The following is a 21,117-nucleotide window of genomic DNA, read 5'->3' on the forward strand; positions in this document are numbered from 1 at the left end:
CCGTATCGAGCAGTAAGTGTAGCAAATGAGGTGGTGAGATTGATGAGAATGAAGCAGCAAAATGAGAAGCAGCGGCGACTCCCCTGATGGAAGTGACCATCTTTTTCTTATCGATTTTGAGGGTTTAGATACGTACACTGGTGTACCTGCATGACCCCTCAATTGTGGCACAAGCCACTTTACGGCGTCCGTTGAAGTAGTGGCTGGAAGCTCGTGGTGATACGGTGGCACATACAGCGTACAGGCTCCAAAGGTCGCTGGCGCACAGACCAGTTCGCCGTAGAATACCGACTACCTAGTACAAAGTACCAGTGTACGTACCGTACTCCCTGCGGACCCCGCAAGCTCCAGCCTCCCACCGCCAAAGTCCAGCCTCATCTTCTCCTTCTGGACGTGATTATTGATTATATTCTTCCAAGTTTTGTCACATTTTATTTTTAAACTACCCGCTCGTCCGCCGAACTGAACAGCTATCACTCGGGATAACCATCTGCATCTGCAGTGTAGTGACAACGAGACGCCAATCCGACTCGCAGCCAGCCTCCCTCTGCCCGCCAAATTCAACATACCAAGACCGCCAACCAAGGGCACCAACGGATTGCATCTCAAGCCTCATAATGCGATAGGGAGCTGATACGAAAAAGAGGGGGTTTTATACTTCAGAACAATCTTGTCCTGCTGCCCGGGGCGTGGCTTGGTCGCCAGAGGAGACTTCCGACTCGTCTCTCGTCAATCTCCAGCCTTCTATTATCCCCCTGCCTCTCTACGACCAAACGACAGACATCACACCCTTCGCAATTCAACGGCCAACAGCCTTTATTTCGTGGCAACTGAGTCTCGAGAGCTTCTGGAACGCGCAAGGCAGACCGCCTTTCCTTTCGACTTTGCCGTCGTCCCAAGACCGTCCTAGGAAACGAACATGGCTACCTCAACTCTCAACTACATAAACTTCAACCAAGACCACAGCTGTCTGGCTGTCGGTACGTGGGATGCTTCCGCTATGCCGTTGCCGTCTGGCCCCGACTAACCCCAAACCCGCCCTCTCGTTTCCACAGGCACGTCCAAAGGCTTCCGCATCTACCACACCGATCCGTTCTCCAAGATCTTTAGCAGCGATGACGGGAACATCGGCATCATCGAGATGCTCTTCTCCACCTCTCTTGTCGCCCTTATCCTCTCGCCCCGCCATTTGATCATCCAGAACACCAAGGTCCGTCCATCACCCATCTCGCCGCGTCTCTCTTCGTTCCTCCCCTGACAATGCTAACCTCCTCCTCCCCCCGGGTTTAGAGATCCACCGTCATATGCGAGCTCACCTTCCCCACCGCCGTCCTTGCCGTGCGTCTGAACCGGAAACGACTCGCCGTCGTCCTCGAATCCGAAATCTATCTATACGACATCGCCAACATGAGCCTCGTCTACACCATTCCCACATCCCCCAACCCAAACGCCATCTGCGCCCTTTCTCCGTCGTCCGAGAACTGCTACATCGCGTACCCCATGCCCAAGCCGCGAGAGAACGCGGATGAAAGGCGCCCGGCCCACGCGCCTCCGCTCTCCAACTACGTCACCCCAACCTCGGGCGAGGTGCTCCTCTTCGACACCATCGCCTGCAAATCCGTCAACGTCATCGAGGCCCATCGCTCCCCTCTCGCCGGCCTGTCGCTCAACAGCGAAGGCACCCTGCTAGCCACCGCGAGCGAGACCGGCACCATCATCCGCGTCTTCTCCGTCCCCCAGGGCCAGAAGCTCTACCAGTTCCGCCGCGGCACCTACCCGTGCACCATCTTCAGCATGTCCTTCAACCTCGGCTCCACATTACTATGCGTCTCCTCCAGCTCCGACACCGTCCACATCTTCCGCCTGGGCACCTCGCCCGCCGCCGCCGCCGCCATCGAACCGTCGTCACCCACCCGCCAAGACCGCTGGTCCCGCGCACGCAGCCACGACACCGAATCGCCCGCCGGCAGCGCGACAGGCTCGCCGCGGAGCGACTTTGCCGAAACCGCCGCGTTTTCTTCCCACGGCGGTGCCAGTTCCACCCCGCCCGCCCACGCCCACTCCCATAAACGACAGAGCGGCTCCCTCGGCAGCATGCTCCGGCGCTCGTCGCAGATGATGGGCCGCAGTGTGGCGGGCGTGGTCGGCTCCTATCTCCCCCAGACGGTCACGGAGATGTGGGAGCCCCAGCGGGATTTCGCCTTTATCAAGCTCCCCAAGTCCTCGGCTTCCGGCGCGGCGCCTAATACCGGGACCGGCTCTCCGCCCAACCAGCCTGGGGGCCCCGTGCGAAGCGTCGTCGCTATGAGCAGTAGTAGCCCGCAAGTCATGCTTGTCACTAGCGATGGCATCTTTTACGTCTTTAATATCAATATGGAGCAGGGAGGAGAGGGACACCTGGTCAAGCAATTTTCGTATGTCCCCACAATCCCCCCTTCTTCTCTTTCTTACTTTTCCTTCCTCAGACCACACCCTGTGATTCTGTTTGACTGACTGGGGCTCGCTAGGCTTCTCGAGGGTGACGACAGGTTGGACGTCTCGTCCTACGGGGTGTAACGGTTGACGTTTCCATTTATACCCCGAGCGACCATTTTTTCCCTTTCTTCTTAGTTACAGTCTCTGGTTTCTGGCGATGCCGGTTTCAGATCACCTATTGGGCGTAATGTCTGGGAGTAATCGTTCTGACTACATTAGTCCGCTACGGCGTTCCCAAGGCGCATGCATTTCAAGGGCGTTTCACGGGTTGAAGCGACGGCCAGGGAGGGGGGCTTTGCAGTTGATTGACATTTTCCAATTCCTCGATTCCAAGGACAAGCGAGTATAATCTTGACTTATTGCCTCTTAAACACCCAGGATATAACACATCCCATCCATTTGTTTGCCTCTGGCGTTTCTCTCAGCTCAGAGTCCCACCGAGGCCAGTCGCGAGTATTCCCACAGCCCAGTTGACAAAGTTCAATAAAATAAAGTATTATTGATGTCCGTTGTTTGATCATTTCCCTGCGCCCGTCGCAGTTGTCTGTACTCTGTTTCTGTTGGCCGTCTCATTTCGTGATACTTCATTTCTCAGATCCCTAAACACATTATGCATTCCCGTCATGTCCAGGTATGGAACTGTATCGGCCTCTCCCGTCATATTCGCAGGGCCGATTGAAACGCTGTCCACACGGCACGATCCATGGCCGCCAGCAACGCCACAGGATCAAGTAAAAAACCAAACGAAAGAGCAAAAAAGTTGAACCCAAGAAAGAACAGGGCGTGAGAATGAAAATGAATACGCCCGGGCAACTTGTTAAGCAAAACCAAATATCTGCGATGCCATGGAAGACTTGTGCATATGGCAGACATGATAATGTGTAGCATGAGAAATCGTTTACCCATATGCGAATTCTCGAAATCCGCTCCACTGACGCTGCTTGTTCTCACATAGATGCGTGGCGCTGAGGTGAGGAACGCCTCATTTTTCGAATCAAGGAAGAAAAGGCTACCTTGCATATGGTCGGTTCATCAAGGCAATTTCGCGAGCAATCTCACCCCACTCGAGCTCCCTCTTGAAGCCCGCACCGCCATTCTTCCTCGTCTGCAACTCCTCCTCCCACTTGAGGAGTTCGTAGACGAAGCGAAGATGCGGCTGGATGATGACGTTGAGCCTGCGAGCGCGGACAAAGCAGTAGGCTCGTGGAAAGGAGAGGTCCAGCTCTCGCATCACCTCGGCAATGCAGATGGTCGCACTCCGGGAGACCCCTACTCGGCAGTGGACCAGGGTCGCGGTGCCGTTTCGTCTGCCGCGCTCTGAGGAATCGTCAGTGTTAGCAACAAATGGCCCTGATGATATAGAGCAAAACAGCGGCGGCAGCGACCTACCGATAAATTTCAGGCACCTCTCCAGCTCGTGCGTCAGAGGGTCAATGCCGTTGTCCTGAACACCCTGGATAACGCACACCTTGTCCGGGCCCCATTCCTGCAGCTCGCCGTCCCGCCACGTCGCCGTCTCCCCGACGCTGAGGATCTGACCGATGCCGAGCGCCCTCAGGAGGTCTGGGTTATTCGCATGGGTAAGATTGCCCAGATACATGTAGTCGAGGATGCGGCTCGGCAACGAGCCATCCAAGCCGTGAAACCAGGGAGGCTCTCGGATCAGGGCGTCGATTTCGGATAGGCGCTTCCTGGAATGGACGGGCGACTCGCGCAGCAGCCGAGGTTCAATGCAGGTGAGCAGAGCCACATCGGATGGGTAGGCGAAGAAGTTGCGGCGTTTCTCCGTGTGAAGCGCCAACCAGGCGCCCGGGATTCCTCGGCCGGTACTGTAGCTGAAGTAGGCGATCCCGAGCATGGTCGACTCGGTATACCCATCCGGGCAGTGGATCAAGATTTTCATGGGGCGGCGGCTATGGAAGAATTGCACCTCGTCCTCTTCCATGTCGGTGTCGCCATCGATGTCCAGGTTGTCGTCGCCGGGAAAGGTGCCGTGGGCTAGATGGTAGATCCACCTACACGTCTCCAGTATGCCGTCGGCCTCTGCATGGGACCAGGTGGGCGGCGAGATGCTGCCTGAAGAGGGAAAGTCGAGATAGGGGTGGCGGGTGTCCCTCTTTCGCGACTGGGCAATGGCCTTGAGGGCCGCTGGATTCATGCGGCCGACATCGCTGCATTCGATGAGAATGTCGAACTGCGCCCCATCGTCCGTGGACGGGTCAGGCGTCGGGCCGAGCCAGACGTTGCGTGCGATCTCCGAGGACTTGGCCATGGTATACATTTCCTTCCTCTCCTGGTAAAAGAGGTCAACGACGTTACCAGTTAGCCGACCTCGCGAGTCGATTGCAACAACTTCGGGGTGTTTCTTTTCAAATGTCCCGAACGGGTCCACGCATATAAAGGTATTGTATTCAGGTATGGGGTGGCCCTGGGCCTCGTGCTTTTCCCGCCATCGCAACTGGGCGGTGGCGACATCCCAACCGAGCTTGTGGACGAGACGGGGGTCGGTGCCGTAGATGACAATGTCGGAAAGCGTGGCTGACTTGGTGGCCTGGATCTGGAAGTTTCTCACGGAAAAGCCATCCTTGGGGTCGACATCGATGAATTCGGGGTCGGGACAGTAGTCGAGGATTTCCCGGGGTGTGACGGCCCCCTTGAGCCGGGCAACGGTCAGATCCCCGTCGGCTTTGATGACGGTCAGGCCGCGGACACAAGACGGAGTTCTCCTGAGGGTTTTGCGGCGGGCAATGAAGAAGGCTTGTTGGATGTGATTGCTACTGTGTAAGCCGTGAAACCACGGGAACACCAACGAAGGGTCTGGTAAGGGCTGGCGTGCTATGTGATCAATGGCCGAGGTCACGTCTCGAGCCTTGATCTCGAAAAGTCGGAGAGAATCCGACTCGCGACAGGGGAACCCTCGAGGTGGATAAAGCAAGGACGAGGGTTGGGCAGCGTGGTCATCTTCATCGCCCAGGAGCGGATTGGTTTTTTCTGGGTCCCCGGGGGTCGGCGGGCCCGGGGGGCAGGTGGGAATATGCTTGTTCGGGACGACAGCCTGGCTCGGGCTGATGGATTCGAGCGGGATGGTCGAGATGGGACCGATAGCAGAGGAAGGGCGATGGGGCGGAAGGGGACGGGTGAGGGCGATGGTCGTCATGATTTCCAGAAGACTGTAAGACAGCTGTTCGCAGAGATTACAAGAGGCTCTCTCGTCAGGTGGAATTTGGCCCCCGAGAGAACCTTGGCAGCACTCTGGGTTGATGGATGATTATCTCCAGGATATGTTTGTGGTATAGCGTATGATGGGGCGACTAATATGGCCTAATGAAGCCAAGCAGAAGGAAATGAGGGCATCTGGCCACAAAGATCTACGGGATTGTGTTCGTCAGTAAGGGGAATGAAGGAGTTAAAATTAGGTCGAGAAATGAGAGGAGCTCAGATGCAAGCTTACTGGGCCTTTGCTGCGTGAGGGGCTAGATGTCGTTATCGCCCATGCCAATGGCGCGTAGGTAGGTCGGTGGCCAGTGACTGATAAGCACAATTAGGAGGTGGCAGCAAGGTTGCTGATTATCAATGCCCAATGCTCAATGATCAATGGGCTTCTGGTTGCGAATATTCGGTCGTCGCCCCTGGGCAAAGGACGGTGATAAGTCCACGGATATGGAATTAATATGCGCAAAGTTAAATATAATGGATATGATAGATGGTACACAGAGTAAATTGCGTAAGAAATGATCCAAAGGTGGTGCCCAATACGGTAGAGATGAAGTCAGATGTGGGAGAATCAAGGCGAAACGAGAGACGGTAGACGGTGATGACAATGGTGGTGGTGGCGGCGGTCGTGATGCTGAAGGTGAGGTGAAGGTGATGATGGTAGAGGAGATGGAGAGGATGGAGGAGGAGAGGGGGGTATCTACATACACGTACGAAGTACTGGGTACTCATCAGACACAGCACGGTCCAGCTAGTGCGAGAAGGTGTGGTGCTACGTTCGTACAGTACCAAGAGGGGAGAGGCTGCTTCGTACCTAGTGGTACATACCTAAAGGTAGTTACCAAATGACCAGAAACCACTGAGAAGAGAGTAGCCAGACGACGCACAGTTGGACAAATGAGTCGCTGGAAAGGAGATCAACTTGGTGAGATGCTGAGTCGGATATCGTTGCATACGCGGACGGAATCTATGGAATATACCCATACAAGTTTGACTCAATCTGTCCTCTATGTCTTCTTTTGCTCCAGTCCGATCATGCAATCAATTTCTTCAAACCTCGTTCCAATTCCTGTTGTTTTATTAGCTTTATTACAGCAAGACACGAGATGAAAGAGACGACCAGCACTCAAGCAAGACAAGACCGCGGTGAACCCCATGGCCAGGTCCCTCTCGAGCTGGTTGGTACAAGTGTCACCAGCGACCCCACTAACACGCATGGGGTGGAGATGGCCACCGCGTCAATGCTTCATAGCTGTCGTAGACTAGTCTTGATGCGGTTATCATATGGGGCTCTTGGAGGGTCAGATAACAACCCTTGTGGAGACCACGGCCACGTCTAGCACGCTAGGAGCTTGCTGCACTGTTGCGCTACCCCGCTTGATCCGTGCGTGCAGCTGGGCGCTAATAATTGGTGCTGGGAAAGACCAACAGACCAAGAGCCGAAGTCACTTCCGGAAAGCGATTCGTTTCGATTAGGAGTATTAGTAGGACGTGAGAGATAAGAGGTGACTTGGCAGGTATTTTATGAGGCTCAATTCGAATACTCAGTACACTACATGTGTGGCAGTGGATCGCTGGTCCTGTTTGAGAATCGTTGAATCAACTTTATTCGTAGGTCTCGGAAACAACCGCATTCGGCATTTCCCATCATCAAGACACGGCCACGTGAGAGGGTTGCGGATACCACATGAGATGCACAGAGTAAGACGTACGTTGTACACTATGAACTAATTACCTACCTAGCTGTTCGCTGGATGGATAGGAGGCGGATCGCCTTTGTGTGGCGCTCGGGTCTCCACACCCCGGCTCCGGCCCCAGCCCAGACTCCAGAGTCTCTTGTGCCTTGTCAAGGATCGCCGGGCTTCAACGATGTCTTCTACGACTGTTTCTCGCAACATTCTGTTCGCGCGCCCTCTTAATACCGGAATCATGACGACGGCCTGTATTAGATGGAACCTCGTGACTGGCATTCGCCGCTACTATACGGTACATACATACATAAGACCGATGCGCGTAGCTCGGTGAAGGTCTACGAATAGCCTAGTTACGAAAAGTCTCGTCACTGGTACTTACAAACGCCGACGATGGTTTGCTGACTGACAGGCACCGAAATGCTTACAAGTCAACCTCGACAACGGCTCATCAGGGACAGTCAAATACAGAAACGTCGCGCCAATCGCTTAACGGACAATGGCAGATTTCTAGCCGCCCTCAGTAGGTAGGTAGTATACAACGTAGAGGCTTTGGAGACGGTAAAGGAAGAGAAAACATGAACAGAGGTAATACTACGTTGTACATTGTACAGTGGCTGGACAAATCTGTCGAATTACTCCACCAAAACGCGCCGCGTCATAACTGTTAACCCTTCTTACTAATCGTTCTATGCGGAACACGGTGGTACTTCGTAGACTATCTTATCTCTGACGGATAAACTTCGGACATCTGGAACTACCGACGTCATCAATGCTTAGTACGCAACATGCCAACCAACTGATTATCCACATTCCGACCTCCAACGCTCAGTGATCAGTGGCAGCTTCGCCCAAAACAATTCTATCTATTCACCCTTGCCTTGCCCGCGAGCCACGACATCCACATGCCAGATCATCATCTGTCCATGCTCCTCAATTCCCGGCAAACTTTGAACTTGCTGCAATGTTAGCTCTAGCTGCCTTGGAATCTGCCGCCTTTTACCTCACCGCCACCTTCAGCTAAGCCCCGGCTTCCTAACCCAACCAGTCCACGCTCTTCTGTTCTCATCTATCTCACCTCGTCGTCCTCCTAGTCAGCCATGGTCTCTGTCCATCGTCTCGAATCACAAATACCTTTCACGATCATCTGAATTCGACCACGCGTTCCTTTCCCGTCCTTCCGAGCCGAGCCCTCGTATTCTGCACCTTCCTCCACGACAAAGTTCTCATAAACGGCCCGACGGCCTTCCAATAGAAACAACTCAGGCCATGATACGTACTCGCTTCTACCCGACGATATCACCCGTGTCGACCTAAACTTCCTTTCCCACCGCCCGTTTTCATAGCAACACATCATGTCCAACCCGGCACACACGTACGGGGAGAACTGCCGCCTGGCCCCCGTCCCTCGACCCGTCCAAACCGACGACTCCGACGACGCGCCTCCCATTACCGCCCAATTCTTCTACACTTCACTCATTCCCATCGACGACCCCCTGTCGCATGGTGCCATTGCCGGGGCCGCCGAAGCCAAATCCACAAAGGGGTCCCTGCGCCCGTTCTCTGCAGGCGATAATAGCGCCCTCGAGAAGGCCTGGCTATCCATCGCGTCCGAACAAGACCGTCGTACGCACCAAGAGGCCCGCAAGCTCAAAAAGCCAACCACCGCGCTTACCGAGGCTAATGCCTCGAAGCTTCCCTTGCTGGTCCGCCATCTCGTCGCCAGGCACAGAGAAAAACATGGCCATCTCCGAGGCCCGAACCCTCTCGTCTCTCCCTCTGCCCTCGAACCTACCACTCCGTCCGCCGCATGCTGCGCCGAGCTCCACGTGGACGTGTCCACCGAATTGCAAAACTCCTTCTGTGCCCTTCTTCGGAGACGCCATGCTTCTCTTAGCCAAGAATCCGTCGTACAGGCCATCATGATGGAGATGAGAGGTCTCTCGGCTGAGCCCGCCGTTGGCGATGCCCTTACAGCCGCTAGCGGGGAGGGTAGTGGCTCCATCATCTCGGGGAAGGGTATTCTGGGAAGTCCCTTGGCGGATCACAGTCGCATCCCGAAAGATCCGAGTCATTCCGCGCAAGGGGAAGAATCTCTCTCCAGCAGCGGTAAGGGGGGGCAGTGGATGACCTCCCGCGTTTTCGGGGATACTCGCCGCCCACGTGCATCGACCATTCCCTCCCGACACTCCGCTGATGACGGAATATCCGGCACACCCTTCGCACGAGTCGACAGCTACAGCACAACGCCGGAGATGGGGACCCCGGTTCTTTCGCCGCTGGATCGTCCCGCGGCCATGGTAGCCGAAAGTGAGCGCCGGCGGGTTGAGACCACGCCAGGGCGCACAGACAAACCCCCCAGTGTAGCACCATCGGAAAGAGACGCCGACTCCTCTTACAAGACAAACACCGTGGATGTCCCCGTCGGCGTATCTCGTCTCCACATGGTATCTCTCCCGGCTCTCCAGATGAAGCCGATATACTGGTCGCCAATCAACGACATTGCTGTCGTACTGAGGGCGACATGGTTCTACAGGTCAGTCAGTCAACCACATGCTAACATATCGCCACTATCCTGCCTTCATTTTCCATTAGGTGTTATGAACGCAAACTGAACTCGGCTTGTAGAGATACCATGACCCCCGTTCCTCCCGCCGTTGCGAATCAACTTGAATCCGGTTACCAGGAACTACGCCCGTACTCAGAAACATGGAACATCGAACTCCGCTGTGCTATCGATGTTGGGCCGTTGGGGGAAGAAAAGGTCTCGCACCGCCTTTGGCCCGAGGAACCAGGAGCACCGAGCGATGACGACCTTGGTGCCGACGACACACCCATATCGACCGATCCATTCTGCGCCGCCAGGTGTTTTCGTGGCGAGGCAGCGGCACAGGGCTCCATTGATCCCGAACCCGGACACGGCGCGGCGCAGCATAAGAGCTTTCAAAGCTATCATGTCATATACAAAGATGTCTCTAGCGCCTTCTTGCTGAGGCCGAGCCTCAAACCCTCGGCGTACTATGGAAGACGCCCGGTCGCCAAGATCATGAAAGGCATGACCGTGGGTATTCCCGTTGTGCGAGGCTTCGATCGGGAAGCGTGGGAACGTATTCATGACAAAACTGCCCAGCGCAAGCATCAACAAGTCCCCATGAATGCTTCTCCCGAGGACCTGAGACGGGCCGTGTGCCCAGCTTGCGGGGCACAGCAGGGTCGCGGTCGGATCACAGATCTGGTCCTCGTCTGCCACGGCATCGGCCAGAAGTTCGCCGAGAGGGTCGAGAGTTTCCACTTCACCCACGCCATCAACGCCTTCCGAAGAGAAGTCAACCTGGAGTTGGGGAATCCCTCCGTAAGGCGCATTCTCCGAGAGGACCAGAACGGCATCATGGTGCTTCCCGTCAACTGGCGCCACGTACTGTCCCTCGATGATGGCGGACCCATGTCGGAGGAGGAGCAGGCGATCAACCCGCCCGATAGCTTTGGGTTGAAAGACATTGAACCGAAAACCATCCCCGCCGTACGGAGCTTGATTTCGGATATCATGTTCGATATCCCGTTTTACATGTCCCACCACAAGGGGAAAATGATCGAGGCCCTGGTGAGAGAGGCGAACAGGGTATACCGCCTGTGGTGTCGCAACAACCCGGGTTTCCACGAGCACGGTCGCGTTCACCTCATCGGCCACTCGCTCGGGAGCGCCATGGCCGTCGACATCCTCTCCCGGCAGCCCAACCGACCCCCGCCGTTGGACCTCTCCTCGCCGGCGCCGCATCCAACCCACTTCGAATTCGACACGAAGAACCTGTTCCTCGCAGGCAGCCCCGCCGGGTTCTTCCTCCTCCTCGAGAGAGGCGCGCTCGTCCCCCGGAGAGGCCGCCTGAAGCCCGGCGCCGACGCCAGCGACGTCCACTCCCACAACGTGACCGGCCAAGCCGGCACCTACGGCTGCCTGGCGGTGGACAACATCTACAACGTCCTGGCCAAGGAAGACCCCATCGCCTACCTCCTCAACGGCACCATCGACCCCGCCTACGCCGCCAGCCTGCAGACCGCGTACGTGCCCAGCACCGCCGTCTCGTTCTTCAAGTACATCGGCGACGCGGTCCGGAGTCTCGTCCCGGGCGCGTCGCAGCCGGCGAGCGGAGACGGCGCGCTGGACCCCATGGCGACGCCGGCGGGGTTCCAGAAACCGCTGGCCGTCATGCGCCTCCCGTCGCAGCTCGAGCTCGAGGTGCACGACTTTACCCGCGAGGAGATGGCCGAGCGCAAGGCCTACCTGCTCAACGATAATGGGCAGATCGACTACTTCCTCCAATCGGGCGGAGGGCCCCTCGAGATCCAGTATCTGAACATGTTGAGCGCCCACTCCAGCTACTGGCTGAGCCGCGACTTTATCCGCATGCTGTGCGTCGAGGTTGGGAGGAGGCCGGGGCGGGCGCATACGCTGCCTGTCATGAGAGCTCAAAGGGCCAAGAAGTCGGTATTGAGGACATGAGGGCGAGAGACCGGGATTCGTTAGGTGAGAGAAAGGGGGGAGAAGGTTAGTTCAAAATCTTTTTTTTTCCTTGTTTACGCCCTTCGGCACGAGAATCATGAGTATATATCAAAAGTCGGGGAGAAAATAGAATAGCATGGCGTCGGCAGAATTTCATAGCTAGGGACGTTCATATTTCCTGTTGGAGGGCTAGAAGGGCGTTACGGCAGAATACTTGTATGAGTAGACAATTTCTGTGTTTATTCCTTCTCTGATCCTAGGGGAGGGCGCCGCCTCAGTTCTCCATCGCCACGGTCAAGTAAGCTGCGAGTATGGGTACAGCTAAATACATATAATAGATCGGTTGAGGGCATTGCACCATCTGAATTCAATCTCCTTGCCGACTCGCTTCAGAAGCCGTCGTCATCATCGATTTCCATGAAATCTTCGTCCAACCCGTCCGCCATGCCGTAGTCGTCCGACGCCCCAGCCTGCGCATCCCCATTCTTGTCCTGCATGGCCTCCAACTCCTGGATGCGCTCCAGGTCCATCTTCTCCTTGTGCTTCATCAGGTCCTCGTAGGTCCAGGTGCTCACGCCCTCCTGGTCCTTGGCGCGGAAGGGCTGGGCCATTTGCTTGAGGAAGCGGCGGGCGGAGCTGACGGCCATGTCGGTGCTGAGGTTGGTGTCGACGTCGAGGATGCCCTGGCTGATCCACTTGGGGAGCTGGTTGCGCTTCCGCTGGAAGCGGCGGTCGGCGAGGACCATGACGCCGTAGTCGTCCTTGCCGCGGATGACGCGGCCGAGGCACTGGGCGGCGTGGCGCATGGCGTCGAAGGAGAGGAAGTCGTTCTCGCGGATGTGGTACGTCTCGCGCAGGAACTCGAGGCGGGCCTTGAGGATGCGCGACTCGGTGTACTGGAACGGCACGCCAATGTTGATGACGGCGCGGCCGTACTGGTGGTCAAAGTCGATGCCCTCGGAGACCTTGCCGCGGGCGACGCAGAGGAGGACGGCGCCGCGGCCGTTGCAGCAGGCGGTGCGGTAGGTCTCGAGGGCGACGGAGGTCTCCTGGGCGTCCGGGGTCTCGACGAGGATGAGCTTGTACTTCCACACCTCGTCCAGGATGCCCATGCCCTGCCACATGCTGATGATGGACTCCATGTAGAGGTAGGAGGGGAAGAAGACGACCAGGCCGTCCGGGGTGGCCTTGGCAAACTCGGTCAGGAGGCTGCCGTAGTTGCGCACGACGCTCGGCTCGTTGCGGACCTGGAAGCTGGTCGACACGGAGGCCTGGTCGCTGCCGCGGGTGACGATCAGCGGTAGGAAGGACCGCCTCGCCAGGGTCATGGTGTACGACTCTTGCACCACGGTCGGGAAGTCGAGCATCTTCGGGTACATCTCAAGGGGGGACAGGGTGCCCGACGTGATGATGACGGAGCTGAAGCGATCGAAAACGGGCTTGATGGCGATGGCTGCGTCGAGGCATGCGAAATGCAAGACCGGGTTGGGCACTTCGGCAGTGTCTGATTCGAACGGCTCCAGGATGAGTACGAAGCCCTTCTCGTAGGTGGCGACCAGCGTAGCAAACGTGGCGACCTCTTGGAGGGGATGGTAGTCTTCAATGTTGGTCAACTCGAGGGTTCGTACGAGTGATGTGAGGCGTTCTGCGCAGAACCTCAGGGGTTTCCGCTCGATGAAGGTGAACTCCTTGAGATGAGCGAGGAAGGACGGTGGTGTTTCGGAAATGGTGTTGCGGACTTTCATGCGGGTCTGCAGGGTCAATCAGCGAAGGGATGTCAATGACTTGATACGGCGCGGCGCGGCGCAACAATAACCGACCTTGAGATATTCAATGAACCTCTTGAGGAATGCCACAAAGTGTTCTGCTCTCCTGATATTGCCAGGAACGGCCTCTTTGAGAAGGTCATCCGGCAATGCTAATGGCATGCAGAGTTAGTGGCCTGGAGCTTTGCGATAGACATGAAAAGAACTTCTCTCTCTCTCTCTCTCTCTCTCTCTCTCTCTCACCTGGATTGGCCATGAAGGCGTCCTCTTGGCGGGCTTCATCGGCGTCCCGTAGTCCCTCGACAAGCTTTTGATACTCATTTTGCAGTTGTTCCTGATCCGTGTCTTTCATTTCATTGATCCGTCGTTCGAGGCTCTGGGCGCCTCTTGCGGCCTTTCGGAGAGAATCTTCGGTGATGTCCGTGCTCAACGACTCGATGCAGACGTTGTCGATGTTGTGGGCTTCGTCGAAAACGACGATGCAGTCCTTGGAAAGTTCCCGGGACACGCGTTCGGCGATTTTGGGGTCCAGAAGGTAGTGATATGAGTAGATGATGACATTGCAGTATTGCATCTGGGATATGCGCCCTCGGCCCTATCAGTCACGGTTCAAGGTAGAGGCCAGGTATTAGGGCCGCCACTCACCATGCGTCTAGCTGTAAAGTAGGGGCATTGTTTGTGCTGCTCGCCATAGCGTAAGAGGCCGTCGAAAGTCCAGACTCCGTTGGGAATGAGATTGTGGGGCTCGAGAAGATCAAGATTCTAGTCTTTTTGTCAGTACGAAAACGGTAGTTCTGGGGGAATAGAAAGCTTCACGAACATCGTGGTAGACGCAGACTTCCACATCCTCGCCCCTTTCCTTCTTCTCCTTAATAAACCCAGCCGTCAGACTGCGACAGCGTGCATCCACGATGGTCCCACTCTTCTCCCGCTTGACAGACGGATGCAGACACAAGTTTTTCCGACTTGTGAGGCCGAGGCCTCTAAAGTCCTCGTCGTGACCCAACTTGCCCGCTCGAAACTTCATGAGGGCCTTTAGTTCGGCCAGGGCCTTCTCAATCTCCGACATGGTACCTAGAACCGGTCAGCGTTTAGAGAAAAGGTGGCCGGGCTTGGCTTCGCAAGAGGGTCTGTCCGTACGGGAGCAGTAGATCAGCTTGCGGTGCTCGGGATAGTGCTGCTGATAGGCGATGATGAGCGAAAGCAGCGAAACCGTCTTCCCTGTTCCCGAAGGCATCTCGAGAACGCAGTGGCCTCCCGCGTCCAAGGTTTCTGGGACAAAGTCAGCAAGCCAACGGTCTCTTCCCCCGAAACCTCGAAGTCTCCAATGAAGAGGACGCACTCTTGAGATCACACATGTAACTACAGTGCATTGCAAGTCAGCATATCGATCTACGGGCGACCCGTGGCAGCAGAAGAGAATCTTGGCATTGCCCGCAGATCAACTCACGCATATTGCTCAGGATAGATCCTCGGATACGGGAAGAGTATCGGCAGGTCACTGGGAGGCTCAGGTTAGCGGGCTTTTGGGAAGCAGGTATGGCCTGACGCACTCAATAAAGAACTCCATGGTTGAATATAAGAGAGGGGTGTGTGTGAGAGAGGCAGATGGCGTGAAAGCTGGGCTAGTCGTCGATCGGGCACGGCTTGATAGTCGTCGCGTATGGGCCGGCTGTGGCCTTCCACCCAGGGCGCAGAGGCATGGAGCTTCAAGAATGGAGAGAAGTTCAATCGCCCTTCGTTTTCGTGATGAGCGGCGGCCAGTCCGCAGAGAGTAACGAGTAACCTGTGGCGAATATTTACTACGGTTGGAAAATGAAAAAAGATACGAGGAATTGTAGAGCCGCGCGACGTTTTGCTCTTTACCCCCCTTACACGTCGACGCTATAAGTGAATGAAAATAGACAAGAGGTCAGATGTGACGCCAATCGGATTCTCACGTCTGGTGCCAAATAGTCACGCTGTCACGTGAGGGGTCATCAGCCACGCACGTGGCGTACACACGAATTCCTGCGCCACAGATACGAGCGCAAGTTGGTGGAAAACGCGGGCGCTGTACGAAGACCATTCACCGAAGGACTTGCCTTGCCCTTGTCATCCTCGGTGTCACAGATATCTGTCCAGCTCGGAACAGACAGTACTTACTCATCTCATCACGGGACGTCCAGCCCTAACGATATGTGCTGCCTGGCCGATTTTCGCACTTTTGCTCCCCAACGACCTCATGGTTTCCATTGTTGAAGGACACGACTATGAATGACGAGCTCTGATTCTTCGGCTCGCGAGTTGAGTGTTTCCCGTGAGGTCATACGCTTTGGAGTGCAACTGCATTGGCCTAGGGGCTCGCGCATGAATATCTCATGAATCACGACAAACCTAAATGACAGCCTTCTACCAGACACTTGCATAGCCGCGTTGCAGTTGCACCGTCGTGGGTCCGCAAGGATCCGGGTGTTGGTACCTGGTCTCAGCCAGATGTGTCACGCATCGAAAAATGCTGCGCACTGTGGCTGTCGGTTTTGGTGATGCGAGAGCAGATTGGACTGGGAACAACATCATTGATCAAGAGGACACCAAACATAATTAACAAGAATAACGGTCGTCTCATATGACCTGTCATCCTCTTCCTACTTCCGTACCGAATTGGGTGACGTTCTGTTAATCATTGATACGATATCATTGGTACGGCTATCGCTCTACCGCAACATGAAAAGATGCCGGAGGCAGAGAGAGACGCAACACTCTCTGGTAGACAGACTTGTTGTCCTTTTCCGGCCCAGGCAGTCAAGTCACTTTGGGAACCTTGGTCGTTCGTCGAGATGCCAGCGGAACAAGCCGTCGCGCCTATGTACAGCGTACGTTGTACGTACATACATGAAGTCGAGTGCGCCGATCCTTCCGTGCAGGATTCCTTGAGCCAGCCCACTCTGAAGGGGCGCACGCGGTTGACACCAATATGTACGAGTGTCCAGTGGCAGACGTGACTGTTTGGCGAGTCTTGGAAAGAAAGCACCCAAGATGAAGCTCAATGCCTCGCCATGGGATGCCCTGCGCAGCGCTTGTTGGTTTTCAAAGACATGTACAGAGTCAGAGTAATCAAGGTAAACAACCAAGTGTCTTGGGATCCCTGAAGGGATAGGACAAGTCTGCGAAGATGAATGCCTCGGTCCAACAGCACGCCTCGGCCTACGTCGTACAACGTACCGTTCTTTCGTGGGTGGGTACGTTGGTATGTACTCCTGTCCCCAATAACCGCCAATTCCGCGTCGAGAACACAGCTGCACCCGCACGTTGGTTACACAAGCAGGGATGGATGCCCACGTCGTACAGGGGAAGAAGAAAAAGGGGGGTGACTTGTACGGAGTACCTTTCTCCGGAATATCTAGGCCTTGTTACCTATTGGAGCAGACGCTGATACATAAGATTGCTGTACATACTTCGTACTATGTAATTATGCACTCCGTCCTCGCGCTTCGCTCGCGACTACCACCCTGTGTCTTGAGTACCAGTGGTAGGTATTGTGTACCTACCCGGCAAAGCCCGATGACTAGTCAGACTTCCAACAGTCTTGGAACTTCATGTTGATGGCTATACTGAGAGAAAAATCATCTGTTCAAGCTCTGACCTAACCCCCTCTCGCGTAGAAGCCAATCTCTGGGGAATTGTGGAGCAGCGGTATGCCACCGAAGCAATCCATTTACGGTGGGTCGCTCCCCATTTATGTGCCATGTACAAGGTAGGTACCTAAAGTCCGATCGCCTCTGAGGACATAAGGTCTATGTCCGAATTTTCAGTCATCGTGAGACCACGGACAACTGTGTGGATGTTGCGAAATGACGAATTCCTTTATATACAAGGTAAACACGGCGCTTTATAGACTAATTTCGAATATCAATACTGCTATGCACAAAAATTTAACCATGACGACTACGGCTACTAGGTGTCTAGGGGGTAATGTTTAAGTAGCTAGCTACCACTTTTAGCTAGGAAGATACCTGAAATAGCCTGTGCTATGAACGTATTAGGAAGAGAGCCAACGTACGAATAGCTACCTTACCTGGTGTACCTGGGCTGCAGAACTGCAGAGCTTATACCTCCGGGTTCGGTCCCGGTACATCGTGGATTCGGACATAGCTATACACTACATACGTTGTACATATGAACTACTTGGACCTACCTAGTAACCTGGACGCTACTACCGGTACTAGTATCTCGAGCCCTGGCGAGTCTTAACACGTTAAGTGATAGTGTAGAATTCCGTAAATAACTGACAAGGGCTGCCCGCGAATTACCCGGCAGCTAATTCTTTTCCCCACAAAGACCCTTGAGATTTTCTTCACCCACAACTTTGTCCCACCCCGTTTCCCCCGTTTTCCTCCTCACTCTTTTGACGTTTGCCACTCTAAATCAAGCGACAGCGCGCCTTCACGCCACCTGGTTCCCAGAAATAGGTATCCTCAGAATACCAAAAGGGAATCACAAGGCTATCCGACATGTCGGCTTGACGACAAACACCCTGCTCCGCATCGTCATCGCGCCTGTTCCCGAGGCGGGATTACAACGGTGCCACTGCAGCCACTTTCCTTTCCCCGGGGTCTCTCGTTCCACAACGGTTCTCCCTTGGGCTGCTGTCAGTTGATTGGACACAATCATGCTGCCTTGTACATAATGATCCCACCGCGGCTACTACCTCTTCCCACTTATACCTCATGGAATACTCCGTACATTGCCATGGGGAGTCAAAAGAGGGATCGCGGGGCTCTAGTTCAGCGGTATTTCCCGGCAATGATTGGCGAGTTTCTCAACGTCTACGTCTATAGCCGTCGCGGGGCCACTGTACCGAGTACGATTGTTCGATTCTCATCTCATCTGGTCATGGGAACAACAGCTTGGCCATCCGGCCGGTATGACGGCGGGATAGCTGCCGTGGCCCGGTAGTGGAGAACCACCCCGGAATAGGGGATCAAGGGGCGGGGATGGCGGCCGCCTTGGGTCTCCCCAACATCCGACGAGTACTAGGGAGACAGTGCTTACTTCGTACATCGTTGTACCCAACTCTTCATTGCCAGCTCCCCTGTCCTGACCTACATGTACAGCGTACTCTTACATACAGGCAACTTCCGATCAGGCGGTATCGAGTCCGGGCCCGTGGTCTTGTGTTCCCGCAACTGACTCTGGAGAACTGTGGCTCCCCACGCACACTCACGTTCCTCTCCTGTCGCAAGGAACTCTGTCGACCATCCTTGGTAGCGAGGAATGGGAAATACCATGAGGTCCCATAGTCGTTTTCCTTTCGTTGTTATTCTGGTAGTTATTTTGGTCGACCCGCCACCCAAGTCAACTACCCCCTGCTGCCATGCCTACCCTACAACCCACTTTCCTTCGCCCAGGACTAGCTACCTACAGACCTACGGTACTGCGTTACCCTAGGCACTGAGCTTACCCACACTGCCTGGCTCCTTGATGGCAATACCTCCTCCATGGGCCAAGGTGGCCCCCACCAGCCTTACAATGTTCTGCGAGGACCGAATTGCCCTAGACAGACATGGCCCTCGCGGCTCGCGTGTATAATCGCGAACCCTGCATCGTCGCTATGTATATCTCAGTGCCTTTGCCTCTCTGGACAACCACGCCTCTTCCATGGCACGCCTGCTTGACATTATTATCTCGTCGACCAGCTGTCGTATCGGTGGAATTCCTCTTCTCAACTGTGGTTCATGACTTACACTCGAAGCCTGCGCTTGTTCCTGTACCATTTTCACCTCGTCCTGTACCATATTCGGGTTGGTGTTGCTCCCAACTCTGAAAAAAAAAAAACGACTTAAAGGGCTACCGCGCCGATGGAACTGTCACCACCCCTGTCAGACAGATCCCCAGACTCTCCGACCAACGACTACTACTGCTCTCCAGAAGACGCTTTCTTATATTACTATTCGCCCAACTACAAGGTCCCATCCACCTGCGTCACTGAGCCTGTCTGCTCCATGGACGCCTCCCACGACTGGACCGGCTCCCACCTGACAGCGACTTCGAGATCATCCTCTGTATTCTCCACTTCGAGCATTCCAATTCACAGTCCCGTCTCGACCTCTCTTCCCGACCCCTCATGTCTCGACTACGATGTCTTCACGAGGTACGGCTCGCCTCTCCACGCCTCGTACAGCCACGACCTCTACCCTCCACCGCACGCCAGACGTCCTCCGAGCCTCATGCCTTCCCTTCATCCCCATGATGCCTCGCACTCCTCGTCGGGTGTGGTGCACTCGCAGCCGCTCGAGCCATCGTCACGACCGGTTTCCTCCTTTTCACGGTCGAGTCATGCATCTGGCATTCTGACGCCGAGGTCCCAGGGGGAAGATGATGCCAGCTACGGCTCCTCCTCCCTGGGCGTCCCGCACTCCGCTTCCCTCCGTCCCTCCCCGCCATACCTGGACCCGCCGGTCATGCCGTACTTTGAAGACTCCGCGTCGTCGAGCTGGCCAAGGCCCGACTCGGATCTGGCTCCTCCTCATCTCTACCCGGCCGCGCCACTCGACCAAGATCCCGGGACCGCCCAGGACGCCGCCGCATTCGCGCCCAGGGCCCCGCAGCACCAAAAGAGCGCCCGACCGAAACGTAGCCAGCGGCGGCTGACGACGCGGGAAGCGGCCAATTTCCAGTGCGCAGTACCAGGGTGCGGCAAGCTGTTCAGCAGGAGCTACAACTACAGGGCGCACATGGAGACGCACGACGAGAACCGGGAGTATCCGTTCCCGTGCCAGGTGGACGGCTGCGGCAAGAAGTTTGTGCGCAAGACGGACCTAGTGAGGCACCACTCCAGCATCCATGCCAAGGAGCGGAACCACGTGTGCGATTATTGCGGGCGGTCGTTTGCACGCAAAGACACGCTGCGGAGGTGAGTGATGAGATGTTTTCCTCGTGCCTCCCCGTATGGACGGACCTAACATGTTACTGTACCAGGCATATGGACGATGGCTGCGCGCGACGGTTTGACTTGGGCACGCTCGACATTCGCGCATCAGAGACGTACGACAGCCGGGCAACAGCACAACGTGGATTGGAAGTCGAAATGACGAGCCAGTCGATGCCGCCAATGCAGTTGCCCAGTACGCTGCCGCGAGCGGTGGGGCACCCCGAGGCGAACATGATGAGGGCAAGAGGCCTCTGGACCAACGAAGCGAGCAGTTACCAGCATCACGACCAGGGCCAGGACATATTCCAAGCCCGGGTCCAGGGACAGAACTACGATTTAGGTTATGCTCGAGGTCCAGCTTGATGGTCAGTCAGGGCGGCCTGGGCGTGCGTGTCGTCGCTGGAGGGCAACATAACGGACTGTTACGGGTGTCAATGTCAATGCATAGCATTGGGACGGCACAAGAATTAATGAGTGCGTTTGATAGTTCATTACTTAGCATAGCATTACAGCATAGCGTGGAGGGAATTGATCAGCAACAGGCTTCTCGTCAATACCTTA

The 21,117-nt window shown here is 55.6% G+C and overlaps 6 protein-coding genes across 6 annotated transcripts; 4 read left to right on the plus strand and 2 right to left on the minus strand.

Moving 5' to 3' along the window:
• Nucleotides 1–919: 919 nt before the first annotated feature.
• ACRALDRAFT_2042107 (uncharacterized protein) lies at nt 920–2,556 on the plus strand (the record flags this gene model as incomplete). Its single annotated transcript, XM_071021214.1, has 4 exons — nt 920–980; nt 1,056–1,210; nt 1,291–2,414; nt 2,508–2,556. 4 exons carry the CDS (start codon nt 920–922, stop codon nt 2,554–2,556), a joined length of 1,389 nt encoding a protein of 462 aa, XP_070874867.1.
• A 928-nt stretch (nt 2,557–3,484) lies between these two features.
• ACRALDRAFT_1033410 (uncharacterized protein) lies at nt 3,485–5,632 on the minus strand (the record flags this gene model as incomplete). The annotated part of the gene is made up of 2 exons (XM_071014946.1): nt 3,485–3,792; nt 3,865–5,632. The coding sequence occupies 2 exons, from the start codon at nt 5,630–5,632 to the stop codon at nt 3,485–3,487; spliced, it is 2,076 nt and encodes a 691-aa protein (XP_070874868.1).
• Nucleotides 5,633–8,734: 3,102 nt separating this feature from the next.
• On the plus strand, nt 8,735–11,877 carry ACRALDRAFT_1033870 (uncharacterized protein; the record flags this gene model as incomplete). Its single annotated transcript, XM_071014960.1, has 2 exons — nt 8,735–9,915; nt 10,008–11,877. The coding sequence occupies 2 exons, from the start codon at nt 8,735–8,737 to the stop codon at nt 11,875–11,877; spliced, it is 3,051 nt and encodes a 1,016-aa protein (XP_070874869.1).
• Nucleotides 11,878–12,266: 389 nt separating this feature from the next.
• On the minus strand, nt 12,267–14,880 carry ACRALDRAFT_1034523 (uncharacterized protein; the record flags this gene model as incomplete). Its single annotated transcript, XM_071014975.1, has 6 exons — nt 12,267–13,628; nt 13,698–13,795; nt 13,887–14,217; nt 14,289–14,405; nt 14,464–14,717; nt 14,784–14,880. 6 exons carry the CDS (start codon nt 14,878–14,880, stop codon nt 12,267–12,269), a joined length of 2,259 nt encoding a protein of 752 aa, XP_070874870.1.
• A 3,277-nt stretch (nt 14,881–18,157) lies between these two features.
• On the plus strand, nt 18,158–18,696 carry ACRALDRAFT_1064169 (uncharacterized protein). Its single transcript, XM_071016917.1, has one exon. It carries the CDS (start codon nt 18,312–18,314, stop codon nt 18,579–18,581), a length of 270 nt encoding a protein of 89 aa, XP_070874871.1. The 5' UTR covers nt 18,158–18,311; the 3' UTR covers nt 18,582–18,696.
• A 355-nt stretch (nt 18,697–19,051) lies between these two features.
• Nucleotides 19,052–21,068, plus strand: ACRALDRAFT_1082073 (uncharacterized protein). Its single transcript, XM_071019252.1, has 3 exons — nt 19,052–19,238; nt 19,471–20,538; nt 20,604–21,068. The coding sequence occupies exons 1-3, from the start codon at nt 19,189–19,191 to the stop codon at nt 20,917–20,919; spliced, it is 1,434 nt and encodes a 477-aa protein (XP_070874872.1). The 5' UTR covers nt 19,052–19,188; the 3' UTR covers nt 20,920–21,068.
• The last annotated feature ends 49 nt before the right edge of the window (nt 21,069–21,117 follow it).

This window comes from Sodiomyces alcalophilus, assembly GCF_042370955.1.
Source record: "Sodiomyces alcalophilus JCM 7366 unplaced genomic scaffold ACRALscaffold_4, whole genome shotgun sequence".
NCBI classification, from domain to species: Eukaryota; Fungi; Ascomycota; class Sordariomycetes; order Glomerellales; family Plectosphaerellaceae; genus Sodiomyces; species Sodiomyces alcalophilus.